The following is a 27823-nucleotide window of genomic DNA, read 5'->3' as shown; positions in this document are numbered from 1 at the left end:
TAGTAGATTTAATGAAAACTAGCAGGATTTAAAAAAAAAATTTAAAAACCCTTGGTTTAGACCCATTCTCCTGTGCCAAACTGACAGTTTTGAATGTCTTAAAAGGGTTGAGTGGGATGTTGCCAGTCATGACCACGTTCAGCAGCACAGAACAGGAGCATCTAAGAATTATTTTTCCTAGATTTTGGAGGAGAGCACATGCATTCATCCTAATGCAGTCCTGCTCTATCTAATCAAACCAAAACCAGCCAGAAAAAACCTGTCAGGAGTGATCTGTCATGCATATTCTTTTATCCCCACCAGGTACTGGATGAACACATTGGTGCACCTCCTTGTCAAATCAGTACTGAGATGAACAAAAAGGAAACCACCAGAGGTTTGATCCAGATGAAAAATGCTCTTGTGTTTAGGAGAAGGATAAAGGAAAAATTGAAGTATATCCTATTGCCTTTGTAGGATGAAGAAGGTCTTGTGATATCAAGAAGAAAACTGAATTATCTTCTTTGAAACTTTGAATGTAAGGACAGAAATTGCTCTGTTCACTGCATTTTTCAGGTATTCTTCATCCAGACAACACAATGAACAGTAAAAGCACAACTTTTATTGCCTGAGCAGTACAGGGAAAAATAAAAGCTCCATGAGTGATAAGGGGCAAGAGAAAGGTCTTCAGAAATGCTGAGTCTCTCCTGCCAACTCCAAGTTGCTTTTTCATTCAAGTGACAGCCTGCAAGGAAACTCCATTTTCTAACTAAATAGCAATCTTTCTAAATTCCCCTGATTTTCACAAGCAAGCTACAGACAGCATCAAGCACAAAGTTCTTTCTGACTTTGCAGTTACACAAAAACTCACAAAGGGAAAACAAAACCCAAGTCAGGCCTGTTCTCAAATCTGAAGACAAAAAAATATATCTGTGGAGTGTCCTGGCTTACCCAGAAAACAAAAGTATAAACAATACTAAGACACATTAAAACTGGTGTTTAAGTAGTCTCTAGATTGAGAGAACAGCATTCTGAGACTACTTGGTGGGAAACTTTTCATTTTTCAACAGTTACTGTTTCAGCTCTGTCTCAAAACCAGAAAGTCAAATATTTTGACTGAGGTATTGAAACTGGATCCAAACCACCTATTTTATGTATCTATAGTAACAAGCTGACAGATAAACACACACACCTTTTTCCATTTCCTCCATAGATTGAAAACTTTCATTGTAGATGCTGGCTTAGCATTTTTCTGTTGCAAATAAAGTTATACTTTCAAATTCTAAACTAAATCTTTTTAAAGGATTTTTTTCCCCCAAAAGCAGCACTAAGCCTTAAAGAAAACACACCAGCTTACCTGCAATACAAATTTCTGATCTATGTACTTTTTGGCAATGCTGGGCTGAAATTCTTGGCTTTCCAAAAATCGTATGAAAAACTCATATACAAGCTGCAAAAGAAAAAATAAACAAAACGTGGGTTTAATTTATGACTTGATTACTCTTTATATTTTTAGTATTTCCCTAAATTATTTTATTAAAGATTAAGTGCTTATTTTTCCCCAGTACAAAGGGTTAAAAAAATGGAAAATCTTTTTCTCCTTTATTAAGTTACCACCTTTTAGTTAAAATTAATTACATGAGCTTTTTAAGCTGCCTCTGCTTATTTAACTCCAGTCAAAGACATTTCATCACCAAGAACAGGCACTGCCATCTTGTAATGCTTGTTATCATCTTGTAAAGCTTCCCAGAGTAATTGGGAAGCACATTTAGACTGCCCTCTGAACTGCTGAAGTCACATCAAATACAGACATTACAATTCTGAAGGGGTTGGTGAAACAGTTGGAAATATTTAAATTAAATTAGAAACTGCTTAGAGTAGTGTTCTAGTACAACTTGAAACACAGAAGAAGAATACAAACCAGAATTTATTCAGAAGTTCCTAAGTTACTGTAAAGATTAGCCTCAGGGCTGGAGAAAATCTGCTTATTTTCATGCAATTCCATCTCTACCTAAACTCTTCAGTGGGACAGCAAGACTTTTCATTTAGTGGAGAAAAAGAAGAGTATAAAAAGCAGGGAACAAGGAAGTGAAGTGAAACAGAGACTGCTGTGGCCTCATAAGACAGCAACTCTGATCTGTCACTGATAATGAGCTACCAGCCAGCCATTCTCTTTGCAGAACCTTTTCACAAAGAGCAGCCACTGAAAACTTCTTCCTTTTTGTCTTTAGTAAGTATGAATATTGATACTGAAAGGAGAAAGGAAGCTTAAAAAGTACATTTTAAAATCATTTTAAATTTTTCCATGACAGAAATATGCTGCAAAACTGCTGCTGGTACTTTATAACAGTGTTCTCTGACTTCTCAAAGAAGCAGTAGGAAATCAAAAAGCAGGAGAGAGGTTTAGAAGTAAGTTGTGGGAAAAGTGACAGCTTACATAACACCAACATTAAATCATCAGGAAATCAATTCCATTGACTTTTCACAAATACTTTGGTGAATTTCTTCTTGACAATGCTAAGTCATCCACTGGATAAGAAATTCCCTCATTTCCATGCAAGTAATGACTTTTTGAACTACAGCACCAGTGTCACTGAATGTGCTGTTTCCAGGCAGGCACAGCTCCTCAGAGCTGCCTTGAAGTTTTGAAGATTCTTATTTTTTGTGAAATTTAAATATAAATGAGGGATGAACCTATATTTCAACAGATTCTGAATTAGAGAGCACAAAAGAGTGGGAAAAAAAACCCTCACAGGATTGTGCATGCAACTGTAAAACAGAATCCTCATTTCAGGCTGAGATCAATTCTGCTTCTTTGCTCACAAAAACTCTTAAACTCCACAAACTGTTACTCAAGCAAACTTCCTGTAAATTTACCAGTGGTGTGAGTCATTATCCTGACTAACACACACAGCATCTTCATCTATATTTTCTATAAAGGAATTTACTGCACTAGTATCAAGGACATTTTCTCCAGTTTAGTTTATGTTCTTCACTGAAAACTGCAGAACAATGGAATGGTTTGGGTTGGAAAGGACATTAAAGATTCACCTCATTCCACCACTCCTGCCATGAGCAGGGACAGCATTCCCAAGACCAGGCTGCTCATCCAACCTGGCCTTCAACACTCCCAGAGATGGAGCAGCCACAGCTTCTCTGGCAACCTCTGTGCCAGGCCCTCAGGCCCTCAGAACTCAAGAGCTTCTTAATAAAGTGTAATCTGAATCTCTCCTTGTCCTGTCACTATCTGACCATGTAAAAAGCCACTCTCTCCCTTGCTTTTTTATAATCTCCTTTTCCAAGTACAGGAAGGCTGCAATGGGGTTTCCCTGGAGCCTTCTCCAGGATGAACAGTCCCTGCTCTCTCAGCCTGTGCTCACAGGACAGGTGCTCCAGCCCTCTGATCATCTGTGCACCCTCCTCTCTGGACCCACTCCAACAGGCCCACAATTTTCTTGCGCTAATAACCCCAGACCTGGATGCAGTGTTATTCCACATGGGGGTCTCAAAACCCCTTGTTTTGACAAGTGAAATTCAGAGAAAGGGATGCTACTGAGCGAGCTTGATTCCTGCTCCAAACACCTGGGAGCAAACCTTGAGGAGAGGAAGGAGGACTTAGATAGGGATGCAGCTTCTCATTCATTTTTCTGATCAGCTGCCAACACCTGTGCACTTTCCTATGAATATTAACCACCCTCAATAAAGCAAAACTGCCAGCAGTGTCATCCTCACAATGCTCTTGCTGCAGTTGTTGAAAAATACTTGTGCATCAAAGCAGTTGGGAAAGCAAAATAATTTTTAAATCAGTGAAGGAAAACAGGAATATGAGGGACACCATCAATTTAATTTTGAAAGAAAGCTTTAACATTTTAGAAATATCACAAAGTTCTCTCCCTCCTCTTTAGGTACTATATTAGAATCATAAACAGTATTAATAAATGTTAGTGTCTCACAGACTAGTTCTGATTCACAGGTTAAAAAAAAAAGCTGAGAAAATTATTAGATACACCAAACAATGACAAGAATTTCTTCTGAGGTAAATAATCAAAAACCTGTAAGTGCGGCCACGATGCCTCCAAGGTGGGCTCATCTTCTTCTGGATCAAATTCATTGCTGTCACTAGGTGGAAGAGTTCTGAAGATATTGCAAGATACCTGAAAAGGCAAAGAAAGGAGGATGAGATCCATTCTGCAAACAGGTCATAGATTTCAGGACCCTGTATGTCTGTACCTGCTCCATCCTCCATCACTCACACTGTTTCTTTTTCCTGCTGACAAGGATCTTTAGCAGCAGCACAGGGCTAACTAAGGAACCTGACACTTCACAAACCTGCCACCAGCCTTGGCTTTTCTCCTTTCTTCTGATATCCCAGCATTACCCAGTCTGCCACCGTGTTCCACCAACATGTAATTCCCAATCCTGATGGGATCAGTGGGAGCCAGGACTGCTTAGGAGTTGTAGGAAATACCATCAACTTGTGTTTGTAAGTGTTGTCATACAGCATTTGGTTATTTTTATCTGTACAGAGAAACATTAATGATTAAGGTCTCATCTGTCAGCACTTGCTAGGAGTTGCCAGTGCTACTCACACATTAAATGCTTGGACACCTCATGCCAAGTGCAGAACTTGGTACTAAATGAAAGCAAATAAGAGTATTTGCTCGACACTTAGCCTACATTTTATTTCATGGCTGGCTCGCTTTGCTTAATCTTATTTAGAGGTACTTTGGTGAGACTGCCTGGCTTTGTGAGGTTCATGCTATCAGCACAGACTGAGCCAGAGAGCTTTCCTGGGTTAATTAGAGTGCTGAATGGAGCGTACAGCTTATTATGCAGAAAATCTGATAACTGCAAACATGCTGGAGGGCCCCTCTGCACTTGGAAGGTGTTGATGTGCCTTCCCTGCTCTGCTCCTGCGCATCTGACCCAGCCCTAAGCTGGTTAATCAAACAGCTGGGAAAAGCAGCATGTTATCCCCTAATCTATACATGACCCCTTCATAGTAGTTCAGACAAACTAAGCTATTTAAGACACAAAACTAGTATGTTCTTCAGCACCCTTGGTTATTTTTCCAGCCTTTTTGTTCCTGTAAATGTTTTAGTCCGTAAGGAGTATTTTTAGTATATTGGCAGCTTAGTGAGAAGGGCACTTTAAAGTCCACAGTTTAAATACTATCCAAATACTGATAAAGCCAGATTTAAATAGGGTGAAGTTTTAGAATTTGCAAGACAGAACAGATTCAGGCACTGCAAGAACAGGAAGATGAAAGAGGCAAGTGCAGGAAAGCACAGGTGGTGCACCTGAGTGAGGGATGTTCACTGAACACCAAAGAGCGAGCAAGGCACAGAAAACAAGAGGCCACGCTGGTTTGTGCTGGGACTTGTCCCTTCCTGCCACAAGAGGGTGTGTGCCACTGCAGTTCCAGCCCTGCAGGCTCCACAGGAGCCCCTCTCTGTACAGCTCAGCGCTGTTTTCAGCCTGGAGAGGCTCAGCACTTCCTACTGATGTGAACTGAGCTCCCCCTGCCCTGTGCCACAGCACAGTGACTGCCAGCACTCACTGGGAAATGATCTTCTCCTCCCTTCTCCTGCCTCTTCCCCAGCTCATTCACTTCTCTCCAGAGCCCCTCCATGAAGAGATATTTCTAATCTCATGAGAGGTCGAATAACTATTCCAGGAATACATACATGTTACAGTTTGTCTTTCCTCAAGGATTCCTCAGCTCCTCCTTCTACTATCCCTGATATGAAAACACAGGGAGAGGAGGAGTGATCACAATTAGCAAGACAGAGTTTCTATGGCAGAACAGACAGCCCAAAGGATTCCCAAGTAAAAAGTGGGAAATGTACCTTGAATCCGAAGATTTGGGATTCTAAAATACTTAAGCATTTTGGTAATGCTTCACAGTCAAAAATCCCAGCTCTCTCAGGATTTGGATCAAAATAAGAAACTAAGAAAATCAAAGGCAGCACTTTTTTTTCCCCTTTTCTGCTTTAAATTTCATTTGAAACAAGAAAGAAAATTTTCTGCAAATTTAACTCTACATGTATTATTAACACTTGTACCTACAGATCACTCATCAGCTGTTTTGTTTAGAAACTGGAATACTGAATTTATGGCACAAGTAAAACCTGCAAGGGAAAGTACATACTTTCAGAATGAAGAGCTAAACTAAGACAAATTCCTGTAAGACTCAAATTAAGTCAAACCAAGCCTCAAGCAGTTAGTGCCAGGGCCTTACCAGCACGACAGAAGTATGAGAGGTTCAGCAACAATTAGCTGAGTTCCAGCACAGACACCTGGATCTTGAGCTTGGGACAGAATTAGTATGATCTCTGGAGAGTGCCTATTAAAAAATGCCAGTCTCAAGGCAACCCAAAAGCAGGTTTTTTTGCATAAGAAAATTAACATGCAGGAGTAAATGCAATGCAGGCTAGAATATGGTCCTAGCATGCAGTTTGCTCTCTTTAATTTTCTGGTTTGCATTAGGAGCAAAGATAAGCTATGTGGAGCCAAAATGCAGATATCCTCCTGAGGAGAGCAGACAGAACAGGTTATCTTTAAGTGATTTCCCCAGGTTATCATAACTTTAGGAGATAATGTGTGCCATTACAGTTACATTAATCACCACAACACAGCACGATGGCTCATTTACATGCAGTGTCAATTTATAGCAAGCTTATCTGAATCAGTAGCCTCTGGGTGGTTAATGTTTATAAGCCTCTAAGGGAGAACTGAAGACAACAAGTCCTTCCATGCATGAACTGCCCAGCTGTACTTTGGAGACCCTGACAGCCACCACACAACACAGCAACATCAGATCTGGAAAGACTTTTCCTCAGATAGGCATAAGGCAGCTATTTAGAATTGATCCCTGGGCCCAAGCAGCATGCCAAAATTCCTTCAGCTGGATGGCTGAGCCATTTCTCTCTCCTGACCTTGCTTGGATCATCAAGGCAGAGGACATGCCTGCCAGCCTGCAGACACAGTCCCCAGGGATCCTGTCCCAAAGCCAGCACAAATGACCATGGATCAATAGTGACTTCCGTCTGCCGCCGATTAGGAACGCCTCCAAGCCCAGATGATCCTTTTGGAAGGCAAACCAGAACTCCAGTATTCTAGAAAGTCCTATCAAGACAGATGTCCCCTCTCTGTCCTCAAAAACACCTGCACCCTCTTCTCCATGGCTGTATCTTTCAGAAGCACACACCAAACTGGGTGTGCAAAGTCCACCAGAGCTCCTCCACCATGCAGAATCTCAACACCCAAGTGCCAGAAACCAACTTAACAAGCAGTTCAATCTATCCACTGGCACTGAACCAAAAACCAGTGCTGAAATGACAGATTTCCAGACTGGAGATGCGCAGAAACCTCTGAGCTCTGTGTCAATGAGGCACAAGTGACAGAATCATGGAGTGGTTTGGGTTGGAAGGGACCTTTAAGGTCATCTCCTTCCACCACCCTGCCATGGGCAGGGATGCCACCCACTAGACCAGGCTGCTCCAAACCCCATCCAGGATGGCTTTGAACACTTCCAGGGATGGGCAATCACAGCTTCTCTGGGCAACCTGTGCCAGTGCTTCACTTGCCCTCTTAATAAAGAATTTCTTCTTAAGATCTGACCTAACACCTAACTCCAGCCAGATGCAAGACCAAAACTCTCCCAGGCAATTACAAGTCAATGTCAATTTGCTAAAAACAAACAAGGCAGGGAAGGCTGCTCTGTAACCCCCGCCCCCAGAGAGTGAGCTGCAATTTCTGAACAAATCTGATTGCTGCTACCTGGCAATGCACAACCACAAAATTAGGAATATACAGGTAAAAGCATCAAGCTTCAAGATACCTTTATCACCACATTTATATTCGAAATAACTTTTAGAAAAGAAGGTAGTAAGATGCTCAAGTCTGAAGTCAAAATTCGTGTTTTGGGAAGTCCTCTCCTTGTCCCTCACTGGAGTGCTATGAAAGTGACAACACTCTATTAGAAACACTTCACAAATTGAATTGCAGCTGGGCACTTCTACTCTGTGCTGTTTGAAACAAAGATTTTTATCAGTAATAGTCTTCCTGAATGAAAGCTAAAATGAAAACAAACACACACACTGCAAAGTTTAATATATTCTCTATATAAAAGCAGGGTAAGTGGATATCCATTTAGCTTTCAGGGAACACCTGTTCTTCAATTAAAAATATGTGGAATCATCCAAAAAAACCCCATGTACATATAAAATTGAAACCCAGTATCTCTGCTCACAATGTTTAAACTGCTGTGCATAATAACAACAGAGAAGCAATAAAATGTAATTAAGTCATAACATGATGCCATCTAACCTGGAGACAACACTGGCCCCCAGAAAAGACACTGCACTTGTACTTCTGAAACATATCTGCATATGTGGATATCATATCTGCATATGCAATATCATTTACAGATTTACATATCCTAGAGCCTGAAGTAAGTACTGCAGTCACTCAGCTGTAATCTTTCTATAAAACCCGCTGAATTGTTCCCAGAAGTTTGACTACAGAACATCTTACAAAATGTAGTATCTAATTTTACCTTAAAAGATTATAAACTGTTCCACCAGCTCTCTTTTCCTAAAGTTTCACTACTAATTTAGCTACAGCACTGTTTGTGATCTCAAGGTTGAATCTGCCTGATACCTTGTTGGTTCTTGCTAAGCCACCAGATCTCTTTTACACCTGTATATATATATTTGCATATGCAGTATGTGTCTATCTATAGATAGGTATTTTTATATAGACATGACAACTCTCAACCTCTGTGGCGTTAAATGGAAAAACAAAGCTCCTAAACCCAGGCAGTTGTTGGTTTCTCTGTTTGTTTTTAATCCTGTGATTATTTTTGCTTCCTTCCTTTGACCTCCCACCTGTGCACAAGTGCACTGAGGTATATATAAAAAGCCAGACCATCTCCCTCTTTTCTCCTGCATGTTGTCATATTAATTTATCGACATTCACCTCTTTGAACAGTGCAGCCTACCAGAAATTCATATTAAGATACTCATGATAAGCAATCCACAATGCTCAGGTTCTTTTCTGCACCACTGCTTGCCTGAATACAGTCTTTCAGGGCTTAATATTATGTGCTTTCTTTTGCCCAGAAGCATTACTTTTGACTTGACTGCATCAGAATGAACTACACTGGATTGTGAACACAGTCAACAATCCAGATCACAGGCTGGGGGGAAAACCGTTCTTCTCATTTTCCCTTGACCTTTAAGTCTTCTAAAAATTCAATCAATAACTTGCAAGAATTTAGCTCTGGATCTGGGCTCCTAAACTTGTTAGCTTACCCTCACCCACTTCAGTGGTGGTGTCAGCTTCCATCCATACAGAGGAGGAAGCAGCAAACCTGAGATCCTTGGGCAATGCTTCTCCTGGCAGAACTACAACAGGAGTGAGTTTGTAGGAGAAAACAGCTGGAGCTCAGGTGCAATGTCCACACCATGTGTGTTTATAGAGGGAGGAGCTGCTTTCTAGTGATACCTTGCACTGAAAAAATCAGTAGCTATACTCCTGCAGTGGATGCTTTGCCCAAAAGAAACCCAATTTACAAACACCCTGAAACTCCTCACAGAACCACAGAATGGTTTGGGTTGGAAGGGACCTTATAAATCATCTAATTCCAATCTGCCCTGCCACAGGCAGACATTTTCCACTAGACCACACTGCTTCAAGCCTCATCCAACCAGGCCTTAAACAATTCCTGGGATGAGGCAGCCACAGCTCCTCTGGATAACCTGTGCCAGTGTCTCACCAAGCTAACAGTGAAGAATTCCACCCTGACACATAATCTGGCCCTGTCCCCATCCAAATTCAAGCCATTACTCTTTGTTCTCCCCTTCCAGTTTAAAGCCACCACCCCTTGTTCTAATCTTGTTCACTCAGACAAGAACCAAGGTGGATTATGACACTTGGATCTGAATTAGAAGTGTTAGCTCAGCCCCAGCCCTGGGTACAACCTCCTCCCTGTTGGGAACTGGAGCTCTGCAATTCCACTCTGGGTCACCCAGACCCAAACTATATCTGGGTACCCTACCAGTAACCCCATTCATCACTATCTCCCTGTAACTAAGTTTTCAGATGATTCAATGGAAGAATTATTTACTTAATATGTGCCAATGTAATTCTATAATACAGTCTGAAAAATCATAGCAGTAGCTAAGTACCTTGCACAAATCAAAGCACAGCACCAGCAGAAAGAGCCCCTCACCTCTAGAGCACGCAGGAGATCAAGTGAAAGCCTGCCAATGAATGTACTTGAACTCTAGACAGCATTGCAAAACTCATGCTGTCCTGGACTCCAAACTAAAGAACAAAACATACAATTCAAAACTCAGGAAAACAATCCCTCAGAAGCAGATTAACACTGTGCTTGTCTGTAGACAAAATGCTTTAAAGGCTGACACAGCCAAAATAGGGTGTGGGGATGTGAAGATCCTTTAAGTAAATAAATAAATAAATACAGCTCAAGTGTTTCTTGAACAAGAAAAGTGTTTTCCCAGTTTATTTCTCTCCTTCAGACCCAGTCACTGCACTGTTATGCAGACAGAGCCTGACAGATGCAAGGCCCATGTAACCAACCACAGCAATAATGGATACAGGTAAATGTAATTACAAACTGTCCAGAAAAATTATTAGGGACAACTGCTGCAAGAGGAGCTGCCTCCAACTGATTTTTTGAGAAGGGCACAAAACATCAGAGCCTCTTCTTTTAATAAGCATTGTACATTTAATATGAGCTAGGAGTATAAAGAATGTGAGCAACAAAAACATCTAACAAAAGTATTTAGAAATAATGCACAAAAGGAATCAAAGGTAGATTCTTTTCTTGCTTCTACAGAATTGCTAACCCCCACATTAAAGAAAGAAGAACAGAATGTAAAATATTATGTGATTTTTATGTGGTTTTTTTTAACAATAGCATGTTTGCTCCATTATGGCTGCATCTACATGACAATTTTTAGTCAAAAAACATTGGGGGGGGGAATCAAACATTGCATTTTCCTTCCAGCATTTCAGATACCTTCCAAATCCGTTCTACTTCCACTGAGTCAAGTTCAAGATTAATTTTACAGAATTCCTGAACTTTTATATAAGATTCCCATTAGAAAGGGATATGATTTGTCAATTCTTGTGAGAGCATATGATTTCATTGTTTTTCCTTAAACTCAAAATGACATTCATTTTCTGTTTTGAAATCTAATGCAAGAATCAACAGGAACATACACACAGGTTTTTTGTTAAATCAAAAAAGGTAAGACTGAATATAGGTGGATCTGCAGAAAAATCTCTATCCAAGAACATTTTAATACAGAAACTCTGAAGATGTCACACTTAGTCACAAGACACAGCTAAAGCTATAGAAAATATAAAAACCATAATGCCTATGAAGTCTAACAGCTAGAACACTTCCTAAAAATAGGTTGCTCAACATACTAAAAAAATCATGGCTTAGCAAGATATTCTTTATGTTTAACGGGTCTGTCACAAACAAACTCCTGAACAGACTCTGCCCTCACATCTGTTGAGACAAACCTGCAGTAAAAACCAATGCAATCTCTCCAGATTTATGTCAGTAGAAAGAGAGGATAAAAAAAAATAAACCCAAAACCAGAATCTGACCTTTAAAATGCATTTTTTGTGTTTATTTGGGTATTGATTTAACCAAGTTTCTTTCCCTCTGTTGCTTAACACAGCTTCTACACCACATGACATCTCCTATGATGTTTCACTTGGGCTGAACAGAAATTACAGTCTTATTTTACTCAATTTGCCATTACAGAAAAGATAAAGATGACAATGGGAAGCCAGAGGCATTTCAGCACTTAGAAAAGAGAACAAAGTATCACTACTCCATTCTAAAAGCTGGATCTGAAGAGAGTTTCATTAGCCATCTCCTGTGGGCTGGCAAACACACACTCATGTGTAAACGTCAGGGCCCAGGTCTACAATTTCTAAAGAAGCAAATAGGAGAGCTGAAAGGTTGCTCACCAACAAAGAGATTCATCCAGACATCTCATTTTAACAGCTTGTCAACTTTTTTGTTCATTTTTCAAATTAAATAGATGAGTTTCCTCAATCTGTGTCTTAACATCCATAAAGCACAAACAGTCCTACCACATACACCCTTCAGGACACCACAGATAAAAACAAACATTTATTTCCTTCAACTACCACTGCTTAATCTACCAGCAAAAATCAGTATCATTAGTTTAAGCCTCCACTTTTTGCTCAGACAGGAATAAATTTTAGATTAAGTATCCAATTATTGGCTCATAAAGTCCTATTACAGGCATTTCCCTCTTAGCCGAGTGTGGCTTAATTGGCAAGGCCATTTTTCCTAAGATTTGCCTAATTCTAAAGAATGTCATCTGCCCTTCTGAACAACGCATCAAACTGCAGGGGAAGCATGCTGAGCAATCCCCTCCTGAATAAATCTGTTCAGCTCATGGCCATTACCACAAATCCCAATTCCTCTCCCCATCAACTGATATTGATGACATGGTGAGGCCTCTGCAACTTGCTTTGGTGGTCATTAGGAGATTCTGGTTTATTTTATTTTTTTGAATAATAAATAACATGCCAGACACTGAATCAAGCTATAGAGAGTGGTTTAAAGAAGCAGATTTGCACACAGGTTGACAAACAGCCAAGTGGTTTCACATTTAGCTATATACAACATCATATCACATGATCAAGAGAAGAAGATGAAAACATGTGATGTTACAAGCATGGATAAAGCTTTTAATGGCATAAATTTTAGATGGCATGAAAAACATCTCTAAATTATCTGGCTGCCACAAATTACTTTTTCAAACCCTTATATTTTAGAAATCTCAGCTCTTCTAAAGAATTCTACCGGCAACTTTTTCCTAGCCTAGTATGTCTAGAACCAAACAACCTTGGGTCATTAACAGAGATCATTAACATACACATACATTATAAAACCTTAAAACAAAAGAAGTCTCTTCCACATAAATTAATTTTGAAACATTTTAGATGATTTAGAAAACACTTAAGCTATTAATCCTTCTCTGTGAATATTAGTAACTTAAAAAACACCAGTTTTTGACCGGTACACTTTTTTTCCCTGCTCCTGGATGATGTTAAAACTCACAAAAGAACTTTTTTTCCCTTCACCTCCAAATCACAGTAGCCAAAAGGGACAAGCAGAAAATACTAATTCTCAGATTCATAAACACTAAACATAACAGGGTAGAGATCTTTCAAAGGGACATAAAACAACTGGGCTCAGTTTTGATCAGTTTTAAGATCCTGGTCTTTCAATCAAAACACTCCCATGACAATTGTGGCAGGCAGGCAGTGGGGATGCTAATTTGGTCAGAACACAGATATTGCTGTTTTCTTCACTACCATGACAGGTCTGAGACTGTCAATGTGACAGCTCCCTTGTGAACCCAGCTGGAGACTTTGGTGAAAATCCCCAAAAGCACATGAAGGTGGTAGCTGCACTTGTGAAGTCAACTGTGCACATTTAAGTCTGTCTCAGTGCATGATTATGGGCACAAAACTGCCTGAAACAAGAACATGTATTTACTGCAAAGAGTAAGTTACACCAAATAGCAGGGCTTTAGTACAAAGTGACTAATGCCATCTCTTCACCAGGCAGTATGTGCTGAAAACTCCTTCTATAGCATATTAGAAGAACTACCCTTCCCTCTAGGGCCTGTGTTCTCAAAGTGGTGAAGAAGTCTTGCTTTTATAGGCAAAGACCAGCAGGAAAAACCAGCATTTTTACCAGACAGTCCATCTACAAAAAACAAAGCACCTGCAAGCCTCAAAAGCCCTGGTGATGTGGCTTAGCAGAAACACAGCAACAGCATTCACTGGGGCCATCAACAGGAATCATTCATGCATCTGCTATGGGTTCACCCCCACAAATTCAGCATCACAGCACTGCATCCTGCTCCCATGGAACACAACCATAAAGTGGTTTTCCAGCACCCAAAACACCACTGGTTGTGACAGGCACAATCAGGGGAGTCCAGCTTTCAGCTGCTTACACCTTCACCAAAGCTCAGGTGCCTGTTGCAGGCTGGAGCTTCACCCAAAATCTAAATTACAATTTACAATTATATTTACTTCAAATTTCCTCAGGAAATTCTTAAGGAATAAAAACATGTTCACTTCTTTAAATACTTAAATAATAGGCATCTTTTTACTTGTTAAAAAAAAAAATCAGATTTGGGCAGTCAGGGGCCACTGGGTAGCCAGACAGAGGACATGAGAATATTCAGAGTTCTCCCCTGCTTCAGTATCCCAGCACTGAAGAGGGAACAGCCTGGGTTCAGCACCACAAATGCAAAGGAGAAGAAAGCAGAATGAAGAAGGGCATGATGCCATGAAAGGAAAAGATGAGAGAACAGATTTCTATCAAAAAGGATCTAAGTGAAACTGGAATTTCTTAAGCACCATTAGTAAATATCTGTGAAATCCACTGGAAATATTCAGGCTGTGTCTTTATTTCCAATAGATACTCCATACCATAAATACAGACTATATTTAAGGAAATTATTCAAAACCATGCTTTTCAAACTCTTTAGGCAATATATAATTTCCTTAAGTTAAAACCTGTTGTGTGAATCAATAAAAGTGACTGCAGGGACAGCAGGACATGATACAAAAGGGGTTTTACTTTACTGCTTCATAGATTATTATTTATGATTCAAATTGAACCTCATAAACAATTACAAATCAAATTCTTCTTGCTTCCTGGGGCCCAAGCTAAGGCAACACTAACTTTGAGAGTTTTTATTCAAGAGATGTTGCTGCACTAAACAACTATAACCAGTGTCAACCCAAGAATACAACCTCAGTAACAGAAATGCTATAAAAATTACCAAATTCTTTGGGGGGATGAGTTTGGAGGCATCTGCTACACACAGAAAAAGCCCCCCATTTTATTGAAGTTATCTGTACATCAACATCCCTTCTAGGCAAAGGGTGTGATATACTTTGCTCATCACAAGGGGTACACATCAGATCAAACTAACACATGCAAACCATTTAGATACCACAGTGCAGCACCAGCAGAAAAACTGAGAAGAAAAAAAAGCCTTTCTGTATTCTGCCTGGTATGTGAATGGTGCATGAGTTCACATTGTGAAGAAATAACACAGCAAGCAGTTCATTCACAAGACTGGTCCAGAGCAGAAAGGGGCAGGAGAGGGTGAGGGAGAAGGGAAAGAATCTGAACTCATAATTACAGGCTTTCTGACAATTCATACACACAAAGAAGACCTATTAAGATTTTTTCATAAACCCTTAATTCTGGGGTTTTTTCCTTCATGATTAACTGCTTGATGGTTCTGTCACAATTTACAGCTATTTTTAAATACTACAGACAAGCAACACAGCATGAATCTGTGTGTCAAAAAAGAAGCAAGAAGCATACACAATGCAATGCAAAAACTATTCATGTTTTTCTTCTTACAGCACATAGCCAGTGGATCCCACAATCACACAGTACTGTTAGGAAACTGTCAAGACCAAATCTATATTTAATTAATTGCTTTCTCATTTAGAGAACAGGTTATAAGGGTTCTGTTCAGCAGCACAGAACAAACATTTTAAAGCAGTGATTGATTTTGCCAGTTGCAATGAACATTCTTCACCATAGAGCATCTGGTACTGTTTCCATTTTTACAATTAAACACCATTATTTAACAATTTATATATACAAGGTGTGGCTTTATAGTTGAGCAATCTTGCTCACTCTCACAGCCCCTGCAATGAATCCACATAACCCAACCAGGAAATTGACACAACAATCCTGTACAACATTTTTAGCATTTATTATTTTAAAATTATTATCCATGCATGCTTTAAGGTATCTGTACCTGAGGCAGCCACCCAAGAACTTGGAGAAAGTTCAAAGAAAGATAAACTTGCAAAAATTATTCCATTATTTACACTGGGAGGAGAGGGAAGATAGATTGGAGGAAACATGAGGGACTGTGATTTAATGGCTGCTGGCTTTCTCTATCAGGAAACAATCCAGGTTTCCTTTCATAATTTGTGACACTATAATAAACATAATCTACTTGACTTTCATTTAAAATACATAAAAATTAATATTTTTGTCATTGGAGAATCATCCCCAAGAAATGTCTATCAATAAATCCAAGCCAAAGGCATCATTTAATCCACCTACCCCAGGGGTCAATTTTGCCCACAGGGTGTAAATGGAACTGCAAGAGGGTTTAAAAAGAGACCATGAGAAAGAAAGAACTCACCATTCTAACTACTTCAGGGTAAGTCTGCTCTGTCAAACAGCCTCTGCTTATTGTAATGTAGTCCACCAGTTCATTAAGAGTGGAGCGCTTGTATTCTTTCATTTTAAGGTCTGAAAGCGTGTCCATGAAGTCAAAAATGACACAGCACTGTTGAAGTTTCTTTAGGAACAGTTCAGGCTGCTCTGAAGATGGAACGTCTATGAAACAAGAAAGGAAATCTTTGTGAGTCTGGCATCTTATTATACAAAACAGGATTTCTTTTTGAAGATCAATTTCAAAGGAAAGCAGCATTCATACAATTCTTGTAAAACAGAGCTCAGATTAACAAATGAACCACTTACAGGAACTGTATTGCTATTGTGTGTTTGAGATCTTGAGCATATTGTAGAAGGAATTTAATCATCAACTGCCATGAGGAAAATAAAGTTCACCAAGAAAGTCGAGGCTGAAGTAGAGAATGGACACACACCAGCATTCAAGACTTAATTTTACAATAAACAACTACTTTGACTGGAGGCTGGTTTTTACCATCATTAACTTCAACTCCAAAGAAGGATGAAAGAAGCGTCAAACACATCAAGCTTGATTAATTTGTATTTCTAAAAACACCACGTCATTTATAGCCCTGTATGAATATACATGAATACATATATATGAACACACAGCAAGGCCATAATTCCATAAACAAGTTTTGAGTTTCAGTCATTATCCCCATATTGACACTTCCCATAGCAAAATCAATTTCACTGAAACACAGTGAGGATTTTTTCTCTGTACTGTGAACACATAACATGCATCAATAGGAACATTTTCACAAAAAATAGTATGTGCTTGACCAATAAAGTAAGCAGAACTCACTACTTTTGTTCCATTTTCTTAATTCACAGCAAATGAAAAGACTTAATACAATAATAAAAGGAATGCCAACTTCTTAGTTGTTGGTTACTTTACCAAATGCTTCAAAAGAATACAGAGGCAGCTTCATTTATCCAATGTTCATGTACACAAGAGGACAGCAATAGCAGAAAGTTGTAGAGATGAAATTCCACATTTTTACTCTGAAGGTCTGTCCTCAGACTAGGGAGCTTCCTTTCAACTACCTGGTTTTATTTAGGCACCAATGCCTGCCTCAGCACCAAAATCCACTGGTTGACCTTCCTGATCTCACTTTAAAAAAAGCTTCAGTAGTAGAGAATTTGTGTTTATTTCTTAAAACCTGGACTTCTCAAAGGCCAATCTAAATGGAACTTCTCATTGCTGACAAAGAATAAGTCATAGTAAGGAATACCTGGCAAATGCTGGGAGGTGTTAGTAATTGTATGGTACTTTTAAATAGTTTTAAGACTTAAGCACCACAAATCTGTTTTGCTTAAACACAGTGCTCCAATTTAATTAAAACCAGTGCTTAAACACTAAAAAGAATAAACGTGATCGCAGTACAAATAAAGATGCAACAGTTTCTTCAACCTGGTTTTGTTTACAGCACTGAAGTAGTGACAGGATTCAACAGGGAATCTACATGGCAGGAGAATCCTCCTTCTAGAAACACCTCTGGAACACTGAAGGTCCCAAAACCAGGCACCCTGAAGCCATTCCACTGGCCAGGTGTCTCTCACACACTCAAACACCTCAGAGGAGGCAGAGCTGAAACCCAAGATGAGCCAAGGAGACAGAGAAACTCATTAGCCTTCACCCACAACAAAAAAGATCATTTCTGTACATGACCTTTCTAAGGTTACAGCCCTACAGGACATAAAGGGCCTGGGGAAGCAGAGTTCTGTGACTGCTCTCTTGACTACCTGCCTTCAAATAACAGAGATGAATGGACTTCAGAATTCACTGTTTTTAACAAGCAGGCAACAGTTAAATGATGAAACATTTCTTCCAAAGACAGCCTTATAGTGAAAAAAAAAAGAAAGTGCAATTGATTTCTTTTCAAAAGCTTTATTTTTAACATTTGCACTCTTTCTTCTTTATTACACCTATAATGTACCACAGACCTTGAAAATATTTAAAAGGTATCAATACCATTGATGTTGCTACATGACCATAATGGGGTTTGGTTGCACTGTTCTACATGACTTCTACATGTTTGTTTTGACCAACAAGGACATTACAGCTAATGAAAAACAAGCTGAAATCAAGTGGAATCCATTAGGATACAATTCAGCACAAGTTAAAACCAGACTCATATATATGACTCAAGATTACACTCATTTTAAGCAGGGTTCATATTAAACAAAAATTTTTAAATTACTAAAGCATTAAAATAAGTCATAAAAGTTTTTCTTTTTCTTTCTTCAGTTAAGTATCTGGAGGTGTGGGAACAAAACAAAAAATATAATTACATTCTTCTCAAAAAAACCACTCTAAAACCCTTCATGAAATTCATGCCAGTCTGACTGCATCAACAGGCCATATGAACCATAGGGGAAACTAAGAAAAACCAAACCACAGCCAAGCAAAAAACCTCTAAACAAACAACAAAAAAAACCTCAAAGCCCCACAGAATAAAATCCCACAAACCAATTGTTCTGGTCATATCTGCTTTTCTTTATTAAGTAAGTTGCCAGTCACAATAGGGAATACAGCTCTAAGAAGTTTCACTCAGTAATTTTTCTCAATGTTCCTGGGAATTTGGGGTGCCTTGGGAACAGGGGGAACCTAATGCCTGGGGGGTTTTGTACTTGGAAACAGGGGAAGTATATGAGAGTTAATATGCTTGAAAAATTAGGGGGTCCTAAGCCAAGAAAAGGGTGGCACAAATAAATAAAATCAGTATTCCACGTTCCCAGCCGTCCCACACAGACCATGGTATTGGCTGGTTTGAGATTCTGGGGTGGGGGTTCTTTTTCTGCTCTTTGGGGCACACACCTACAGAGCCCACAGCAGAACTCCTGAGCTCCCTAATGCAGCAGCTTGGAATGAACACACAGCTCCTTACAGATGTTCACAGCTGGCTGAGGAACGACAGCAAACCCTTTTCTTCTCAGCAGATACTCAGAGCTTTCAATGAATTTACTCCCATGCTAACACAGTCACACATTTAGGCCCCAGAATTTAATAACCTGCAATATTACCATTGTATCTACTTTCACATAAAAGTAGAAAATTGAGCAAGCACTCTAATAAATCTGTGTAAATACTCATAACACTTTAATAACCTATAAAATAAAATTAAAGTGACAGTATTAAGTAGCATGTGTGATTTATGTCAAATACACAGAGGAGTATACATTTATTAAAACCAAAATTTAAAGCAAGATAAATTTCTGTTTGGGTGACTGTGAGAACTCTCCTCATTTTCAGGTCTTTGCTACAATTTAATTTTCAGGCTTGTCAATTTTCTTCTCAGCCATTTAAAACTGTTCAGAGCTTTTGAAATACAGTGAGTATTCACAGACTCAAAGGAAATCGGCTTAGTGAAAGCATGTACTAGGACATCTGAATGCTGATTATCAAGACAGAATCAGAGCTTTAAAGTCAAGTTTTTATAAAGTTATCAGAAAAACTGACAGAAAGTGCTATAATTTTTTTTAGACACGGACCAACACTTTTTACTGCAAAGGCTGAAATAGTAAAATGGCTAAAGCAATTCTGTTTTTCTCTTAATAGCCTTTTCCCAGAATAATCCTAATCCAACCAGCCCATCCCTTCTGATCAGTCTCTGCCTTCTGCATCCTTTTATCAACTAAAGACATAAAAATCTGATGGCAGACTTTTATTGCAATTCTCTAACATCCATAAAAACATATTAACGTTTATACTACATTCAGGTTTTAATTAAAGTCATTTACAAGTAACTCATTTTGGATTATAGGAAACAAACTGTGCACCAGAGAAACTGCATGCAGGGAAGTGAGCTCTGCCTCTCCTCTCCCTGGCAAGTGAACACCAGATGGGGAGAACCTGGATCAGTTCCCTCCTGCCCCTAATTCTGCAGTGAAGGACACAATGCTGGGAAGTGAAGAAGTGAAGGTGTAGGAAGGAATTGAGCTGCTCAAAGCAGCATGGCAACTGTGAGGAAAAGCCATGGACACAGGGCAGCAAAAATCAGAATGAAACAAGATCAAATGTTCAGATTACATAAGAAGTATTCAGCAGAACTAGAGGATGCAAGGGAGATGCAAGTTAGAATTAAGAAGGAAGTATTTTACAGAAAGAGTGGTCAGATACTGGAATCATCTACCCAGGGAGGTGGTGGAGTCATCATCCCTCGAAGAGTTCAAAAAGATGTGGCACTTGCTGCCATGATCTAGTTGAATTGTTAGAACATGGGTTGGACTTGATGATCTTACCGGTCTCTTCCAGCCTTGAATTTCTGTGATTCTGTGATGCTCACACATGCTACCCTTCACCCACATATGCACTATCAGAACATTTATGAATCATTAAAATCAAAATGCTTTCAGAATAAGTACTGCTTCCAGTATATACATTAATGGTATTCATTAGCTTGAAGATGACATTTGCATAGAGAATTAGCATCATCTCCTTGTATGATAGTAAAAGCAAACACCACATTAAACACAAAAAATAAAAACACATACTAAAACCAAAGTAAGCCCAAAATGGGGAAGAGAGACTAATAGTAACATTTTTATTCACACTAATTTTAAGAACTTCCTTATAATGTCCCAACATCTGAGAACTCTGCATTCGCTCCACCTCTGAGATTTCCTCTTTCAATTGAGTTGCAAAATTTCAACTTTTCCTTTTGACTTACTAGCAAAATAATTCCTCAACTCTTCTTTAATTTTCATATCTTCCAGTTACTAAGTAAACCTAGCACAATTATTTTTCAACTTAAACAAAATCTCCTTGTGAAAAAAAAAATCTTCCAAACCCCAAAGAGCTCCCACTTTGCTGCCACTCACCAAATCACATTAAATACAACCAAGCACTGCATCAAGACCTACCAGCACAAAGGGGGCAGTGGTGCGTAAAACTGCTACAGCTCACCCTCACAAATCACTGTGAAGATTTTATTATGGAAGAAGTTACCTTTCTAGTCTTCATTCCAATAAAACTGGCAAATTTGAATTTGAAAGCCTTTTGGTTTTCTTTGAGAAGGTGACACCCAGCTCAGAGCTTTCCCTAACTTACAGTCCTGAAATACAGAACAACCACGTGTCTATAGGTCACTTTGCAGAGCAGAATATTGCTCTTAACATTCCAAAAAGTACAAATGTTTGCCCTCTTTTTCTTACACAAACGCTTCTTGAGAAAAATAATCACTATCCTGATTGCATTGATTTAATTTTCCTAACTGGCTGTCAATATTATGAATGCTTTGCCAAGTCAGTAATCATTCATTTATAAGAGGTGCTATTCTCAAAGCTGTTTTCCCAACCCATTCTCTAGACTTAATAATTACACAGGCAGGGCAGCAGTCAGGCACTGTGTTCCAAATATGTAAAATCTAACCAGTACAATTATTCACACAGCAATAAATACAGTGGGACAAACTCAAGCTGACTTTCCTGAGTGAAAACACTCAGAAAGAAAAAGCACAACATTACCATAGCATTTCCAGCACATTCAAACTGCATGATTAGAAATGCAACACAGGACATAATCCACCAATTTCCTGATAATCACAGCCTCTTCAGCTAATCTGTCACAAAATTGAGAATTATTTCCCTGGCCATAAATTTGCCCCGACTCAAACTGAGCAAATTCTCACCAAGTGGGATTTTCCTGGGTAGTTCCACAGGGATCCTGGATCCACAAATGTCTCCACTGCTTATAACACTCCCCAATCATTTAATAGATATTCAACAAACATAATTTACTGGGGCAGGTATAATAAACTCAGTGTAGATCTAACATATCATTCGAGTGGGGCAGCATTACAAACAACACAGGGTTGTGTTGTGTACTCGTTAAAAGATGTATTCTTAGTCATATAAACTGCCCAAATTTTGTAATGTAGATATATTAATCAAAATTCTGCCTTTACTCACATATGTGGTACCTCAGGTTTCAGCCCCTGAATAGAATAATAGGTGAATGAAGTGCTATAAATTGACAATAAAAATAATTTAATAAAGCATATTTTTCAAAATTATGCTTTTACACTTTATGAAGTTGAACCTTTTGCCTATTTCCACAGCAGGCACAGTGCAGGCAATAATATAATTTAATTTAATTTCTCTTCATTTTCATACAGCTCAATCCAGAGCCACAGCAAAGTTTCAAGGAAAAGCCTCCTCTGGGCTGTGGTTCATTAACCTGTGATCAACACTTGTCCAGTCTCACCAGTGATGTCTGTGCTGTGAACATCTTTCAACTTGGAAGTGAACCAAGACAAGAAGCCTGGTTGTCAAAGCCATTTATGAGCCATAACAAAACATTATTCCATGAACACTGGCTGCAAAAGGTCTGTATTAGTGCAAACTGGCATTGATGATGTGCACCCCAAGTGAGCAGAGAGACTCTAAGGGAGCTGAGGTTTTACAAGTTTGGGTGCTCTCACTCATCACTGACCTACACAAGGACTCTGTTATGAAATAGTTACATCAAACATCTCAGATAATGACATGTAATCAAGGAAATACATGATGGATAGTGAGAATTCCTGAGCAATTAATGGAAGACAAGACTGCCAGGGTATTTTGGTGCACCAACTGGTGTCCCACAAAAATAGCCTCAGGAGATATTTGGTCTGTACATTATCAGTTCTTAGGCTTGGACTGATAATCACCACTCAGCAGAACTGTGTCTCTTCATAATCAGGCAGCAATATCTTCATTTTTTAGGTAAACTGACAATATTTTCAGCATTTCCCCATTAGTTCTTCAAGAACTGGGATGAGTTTAATGAAATAACCCCAAGACAGTCAAGGTTTACCTATTCTACATGCAAGTCCATTCACTCTAAAAATGATCCAGGCCAAAGAAGGTAAAAGAGAAGGTAAAGAAAATTATTCAAATGACAAGATTTCAGAGCAAAATTGATGGAAAAACAGCAAGTAGATGAGTGCACAAAAAAATTTCAGCAGAGATGGAAGAACAGCAAAGAGGCTGTGAATATTATAAAGAAGGTAGAGAGAAGTTAAAGAAGGCAGGGAAACAACATAAATTATTAAAAGATCAGGAGAGAGAGAATGAGGTAGAGCAGGAGACTTGGAAGATGGAGGGAAAAAATGTTTGGAGAATATGTACACAAGGAAAGTAGAATATTTTAAAAGGGAAGAGAAGTAGTAGCTCCAAGTGGTTAAGCAAAGCAAGAATGAAGGAGTCAGAGGTTAGGGGCTGGATTTGATTAAACAGCCACATATCTGGAGGTTCTTGACACTCTGACATCTTTAATATATCCAATTACATTACTTGGGGTGAGTTTGCCTGGACATCAAATTAACACACTTGAGCCCCAGGCTGATCAAAGGTTTTGTAGGTTCCTTTTGCTCTCTCTCCCCCACCCCAGTTTTTACCAATATTTCAAAAACAATTATTAGTTAATTCTTTTTTTTCCAGGAAAGCAAGAAGGCTGGCAAAAATACACATAAATATGATTTCAATTCTCTAAATTGAACACATGGCATAAAGTTCCAAAAGAAGACAAAAATACTTTGCTGAAACACTGAGAGTTACTGTGGCCAGCTTCTTGGACTGACTCAAGTTTCTTTTACACTGGCTCAGAAAACTCATGCCAGTTGTTTTAAGTAGGTTTTTACTGAATTGCACTTTCAAAGTACAAGCTACCCTTCACTCAGCTAAGTCACTGAGTTTGCTGAACAGTCACCAGAAAAACCTGGTGCCAATGTCTGTCCTGCCACTTGAAAACACTGACCTGAGGTGGTGAACAAGTTATCAGGATACCTTTGCCACACACTTTCTGCCCTATACCATACAGCATTACACATGAAACACTTAAATATTACTTTTAAAAGTCTTCTCCAAGAAGGGGAAAAACAGCAAAATGGGTTGTAAATGTTCTTTATTAAAAGAAAAAAAAAAACCAAAAACATCCCCACTGTTTCTTTTCTAAATTCTACATGTATATACACATAAGCATCTTTCAGTTTGGTTTTTTGGATGGTTTATTGCTTCTGGTTTTTTTCTGACTCTAACCTTTTAATTAGCCAGATGTATTAGAAAAAACCCAACCTGGGAGACAGCCCTAAAACACAGTAAACTCAGCTCATGCCTTGCAACTCCCTGAGCTGTTAGAACATTCTCAGTGTAAGAATGGAAATACCACAAACTCAGAAGATCTCCTGGATTTTAGCACCATGCTTGGTTACAAACACAAGACTGACTCTTCATGGGGAATCCCTGCAGCTGGGGAGGCTCCAGGATTAGTCACCAAGTGTTATTCCTTCCACCTTTGCTGAGCCTCCAGTGCAGAGCCCCCCACCTGCTCCTTTCAGCCCTGACCAGCAGCAGCTGCACACCAGAATGAGTCAGGATTTTCTGTAGACATTTGAATAGCAAAAGCTACAGGTAGAGTAAATGCAAAGTAAACTGAACCTACCTATGTGCTCAACTGCTCTGCCCTAAATCACATCCCAAAGAGCAGAGGCAGGAACACCATATACATAAAGCCACCTTGTTTTCCAAGGGATTTCTCAAACATCCAACATAGAGCAAGCTGCACAATAGCAGCTTAGTGCTCCATGGCAATCACCCTTTCCTTTAAAATCTCTAACAGTTCTTCCAGGTGCTTTTCAGTGTATTTTTAATTGCCCAGCTGGTCTCTGGGACCCTGCCATCCTACATCCATTCCAAAGTTCTGAGTAGAGCACTGGAACCCAAAACATCAATAGAAACACCAAGTCTCAGCTCATTAATTCAACTTGGTCAAGCTATGCTCAAATTTTATTTCATACTTGTTTTCTGTTGATTTTAGAGAGCATGATGGATTGCATTACAGCTTCAGCTTTATCCTGGTACAATGCATACAATTTTTTTTCCATTGTAAATTACTGGCAATATTATGGCAAGAGCAGCCATTTATAGTGAACAGGACCTTGTTTCCAGGTTCCTTAGATGGCAAAAAAATTAAAATGTTTACAACTTCCAGGACACTAAGAAAACAAACCTTTGCACAAACCCCATGATGGCCTCCTGACCTAAGACAGAAGAATCCTTAAGAGGATTATTGTCTTTCTTTTGATAAGATTCTTACCAGATCACAATTTTTTTTCTGCATGACATGAGAGGCCTGTGCTCTGTAATGATCATTAAATATAAGAACACAAACACGTCACAGCAATCTTACAGTTAAGTTCCACCCCAAATGCAGTCACAAGGCAGTCCAGGATTTGCATTGCAATTCATTTCTTCAGTGCATTAAGTGCATAATGAAATAATGATAAAATTATACATCTGTACATGCTTCCTGTAAGAATGCAAAAATTGTATCTTGCTTAGTAAGTGCTCTGAAACTGCCATCTGTCCAAATAAAATATGCAATATTCATTTTGCTTCAACTACAGAGCTGCTCTATGAAATTTATACAGAAATGCCCAGACACTTGCAAAAAAGCTTGAACCAAGAGCACAGGAAACCCAACTCATAACTCTTATCCAAGCAGGCTCAGAGCAAGTGCCAGAATTGCTGCTTTGCTTGATACTGACCCACTAATTTATCCCAGAAGTTACAGGAATTCATTCTCGAGTGAAACAAATAATTATGTGAGAGCTGCTCTACATACATAACCCAATGTCTAAGAGCTCAGGCTTATATTTTAAAATATTCACATTTATTAGCTTAAATAATATACATACATATAAAATATACATTTCTATAACCCTGTTTATACATTGAGAAGAGTTTAATTGAACCCTGAAAACATGATTTCCATTCTCTTCTCATCTGGCAGTATAAATTTAGTCAGCAACATATTCTACTTCGTGCTAATTTACCACAATAGTCTCCCAACATTTTCCAGTAATGCACTACACAACCCAACTGTTTGCTCTCTCACTCCCTCCACAGAGGGGACAAACCTGTGTAATGGAGTAAAGATTTTATGGAACTGCACATCTGTGGTGGTGTTCACAGGGGTCTTGGGATGAGGGAGGAGATGAGGATCTGACTCCATGTTTCAGAAGGCTTTATTGTTTTATGATATATATTATATTAAAATGATACTAAAAGAATAAAAGAAAGGATTTCATCAGAAGGCTAGCTAAGAATAGAAAAAGAATGAAATGAATAACAAAGGCTTGTGTCTCAGACAGAGTCCGAGCCAGCTGACTGTGATTGGCCACTAATTAGAAAAAAACCACACGAGACCAATCACGGATGCACCTGTTGCATTCCACAGCAGCAGATAATCAACGTTTACATTTTGTTCCTGAGGCCTCTCAGTTTCTCAGGAGGAAAAATCCTAAGGAAAGGATTTTTCAGAAAATATGTCTGTGACACACATCATTAAAGTACTATGTTTGTGTAAGAAAAGAATCCAGTATTTAGTAAACATACCCCAAGACTGCAGAAACAAGCTGGGAAATCACTACAAAGTGCCCAAATGGACACAGTGAAAGCTCAACTTCTTACACATGCTTATTCTTATCTCGTCTTTCTCACTCTTCTCTTTCTTAAGAGATATTCTTACCTCCTTCTTTTCTGTATATGCTCCAGGGTGACACAACAACAAAATCATGGGTTTAGCCTTCATTATACATTTAGTTGTTTTTAATTCTAGTTTCAGCCTACTGAGATGTCCAAGATGAGAATCAACAAGCTGGACTCAATGTTGTGCCAAAAGCCAGCTGGGGTTGCAGGGATGCTTCACTGTGTCGCAGACATCTTTTATGGGAAATCCTTTCCTTAGGATTTTTCCTCCTGAGAGGCTGAGAGGCCTCAGGAACAAAATGTAAACATTGATTATCTGCTGTTGTGGAATGCAACAGGTGATTGGGCTCATGTGGTTGTTTCTAATTAATGGCCAATCACAGTCAGCTGGCTCAGACAGAGAGTCCGAGTCACAAACCTTTGTTATCATTCTTTCCTATTCTATTTTTAGCCAGCCTTCTGATGAAATCCTTTCTTCTATTCTTTTAGTATAGTTTTAATGTAATATATATCATAAAATAATAAATCAAGCCTTCTGAAACATGGAGTCAGATCCTCATCTCTTCCCTCATTCTGAGACCCCTGTGAACACGGTCACACCCCTGCAGCAGCAAACCCCTCAGGGACAGCATCCCCCGTGTTTGCTGAGCACAAGAACAGAACCCCTGCTACATCCCAGCCACGGCCAACACAGGAAAACCTGCAGGTACAGCTGGGATAACAGCTCCTGGGCAGCTGAGAAGCTCCAAAGCATTGCTCAGAAGGTGCTGGGTGAGGATTCTGCAGCAGGAGCAGCCCAGGCAGTTTCCCTGCCAGGAACGCGGCTCCCGCTGCGCGCACTCCCTGCAGGGCTCAGCCCCAGACACGGTCACTGTGAGCCTCACGCGCTGGCATCCAACACCTTGTGACAATAACTCAAATAACTCACAGGGAACACCCTTTTCATACTGCCAAGCCCAGAGCATATGGCTAAATGACAGAAAATAAATATAAATATATAAATCGACTTTATTTTGCTTTCGCAATTGCTGTAGA

The 27823-nt window shown here is 39.3% G+C and overlaps 1 protein-coding gene across 3 annotated transcripts in view; it reads right to left on the bottom strand.

Moving 5' to 3' along the window:
* Window positions 1-27823, bottom strand: part of PPP2R5E (protein phosphatase 2 regulatory subunit B'epsilon) — a 73790-nt gene that overhangs the window by 15785 nt on the left and 30182 nt on the right. For all 3 annotated transcript variants that reach the window (XM_058807911.1, XM_058807913.1, XM_058807912.1), the window contains exons 3-5: window positions 16263-16459; window positions 4032-4133; window positions 1337-1429 (exon numbers count right to left, since the gene is read on the bottom strand). In XM_058807911.1, the coding sequence (XP_058663894.1) occupies window positions 1337-1429; window positions 4032-4133; window positions 16263-16459 (392 nt within the window). The remainder of the gene's footprint in view (window positions 1-1336; window positions 1430-4031; window positions 4134-16262; window positions 16460-27823) is intronic.

Source organism: Ammospiza caudacuta, chromosome 6, assembly GCF_027887145.1.
Source record: "Ammospiza caudacuta isolate bAmmCau1 chromosome 6, bAmmCau1.pri, whole genome shotgun sequence".
Taxonomy (NCBI): domain Eukaryota; kingdom Metazoa; phylum Chordata; class Aves; order Passeriformes; family Passerellidae; genus Ammospiza; species Ammospiza caudacuta.
This window is presented reverse-complemented; position numbering and strand designations above follow the sequence as displayed.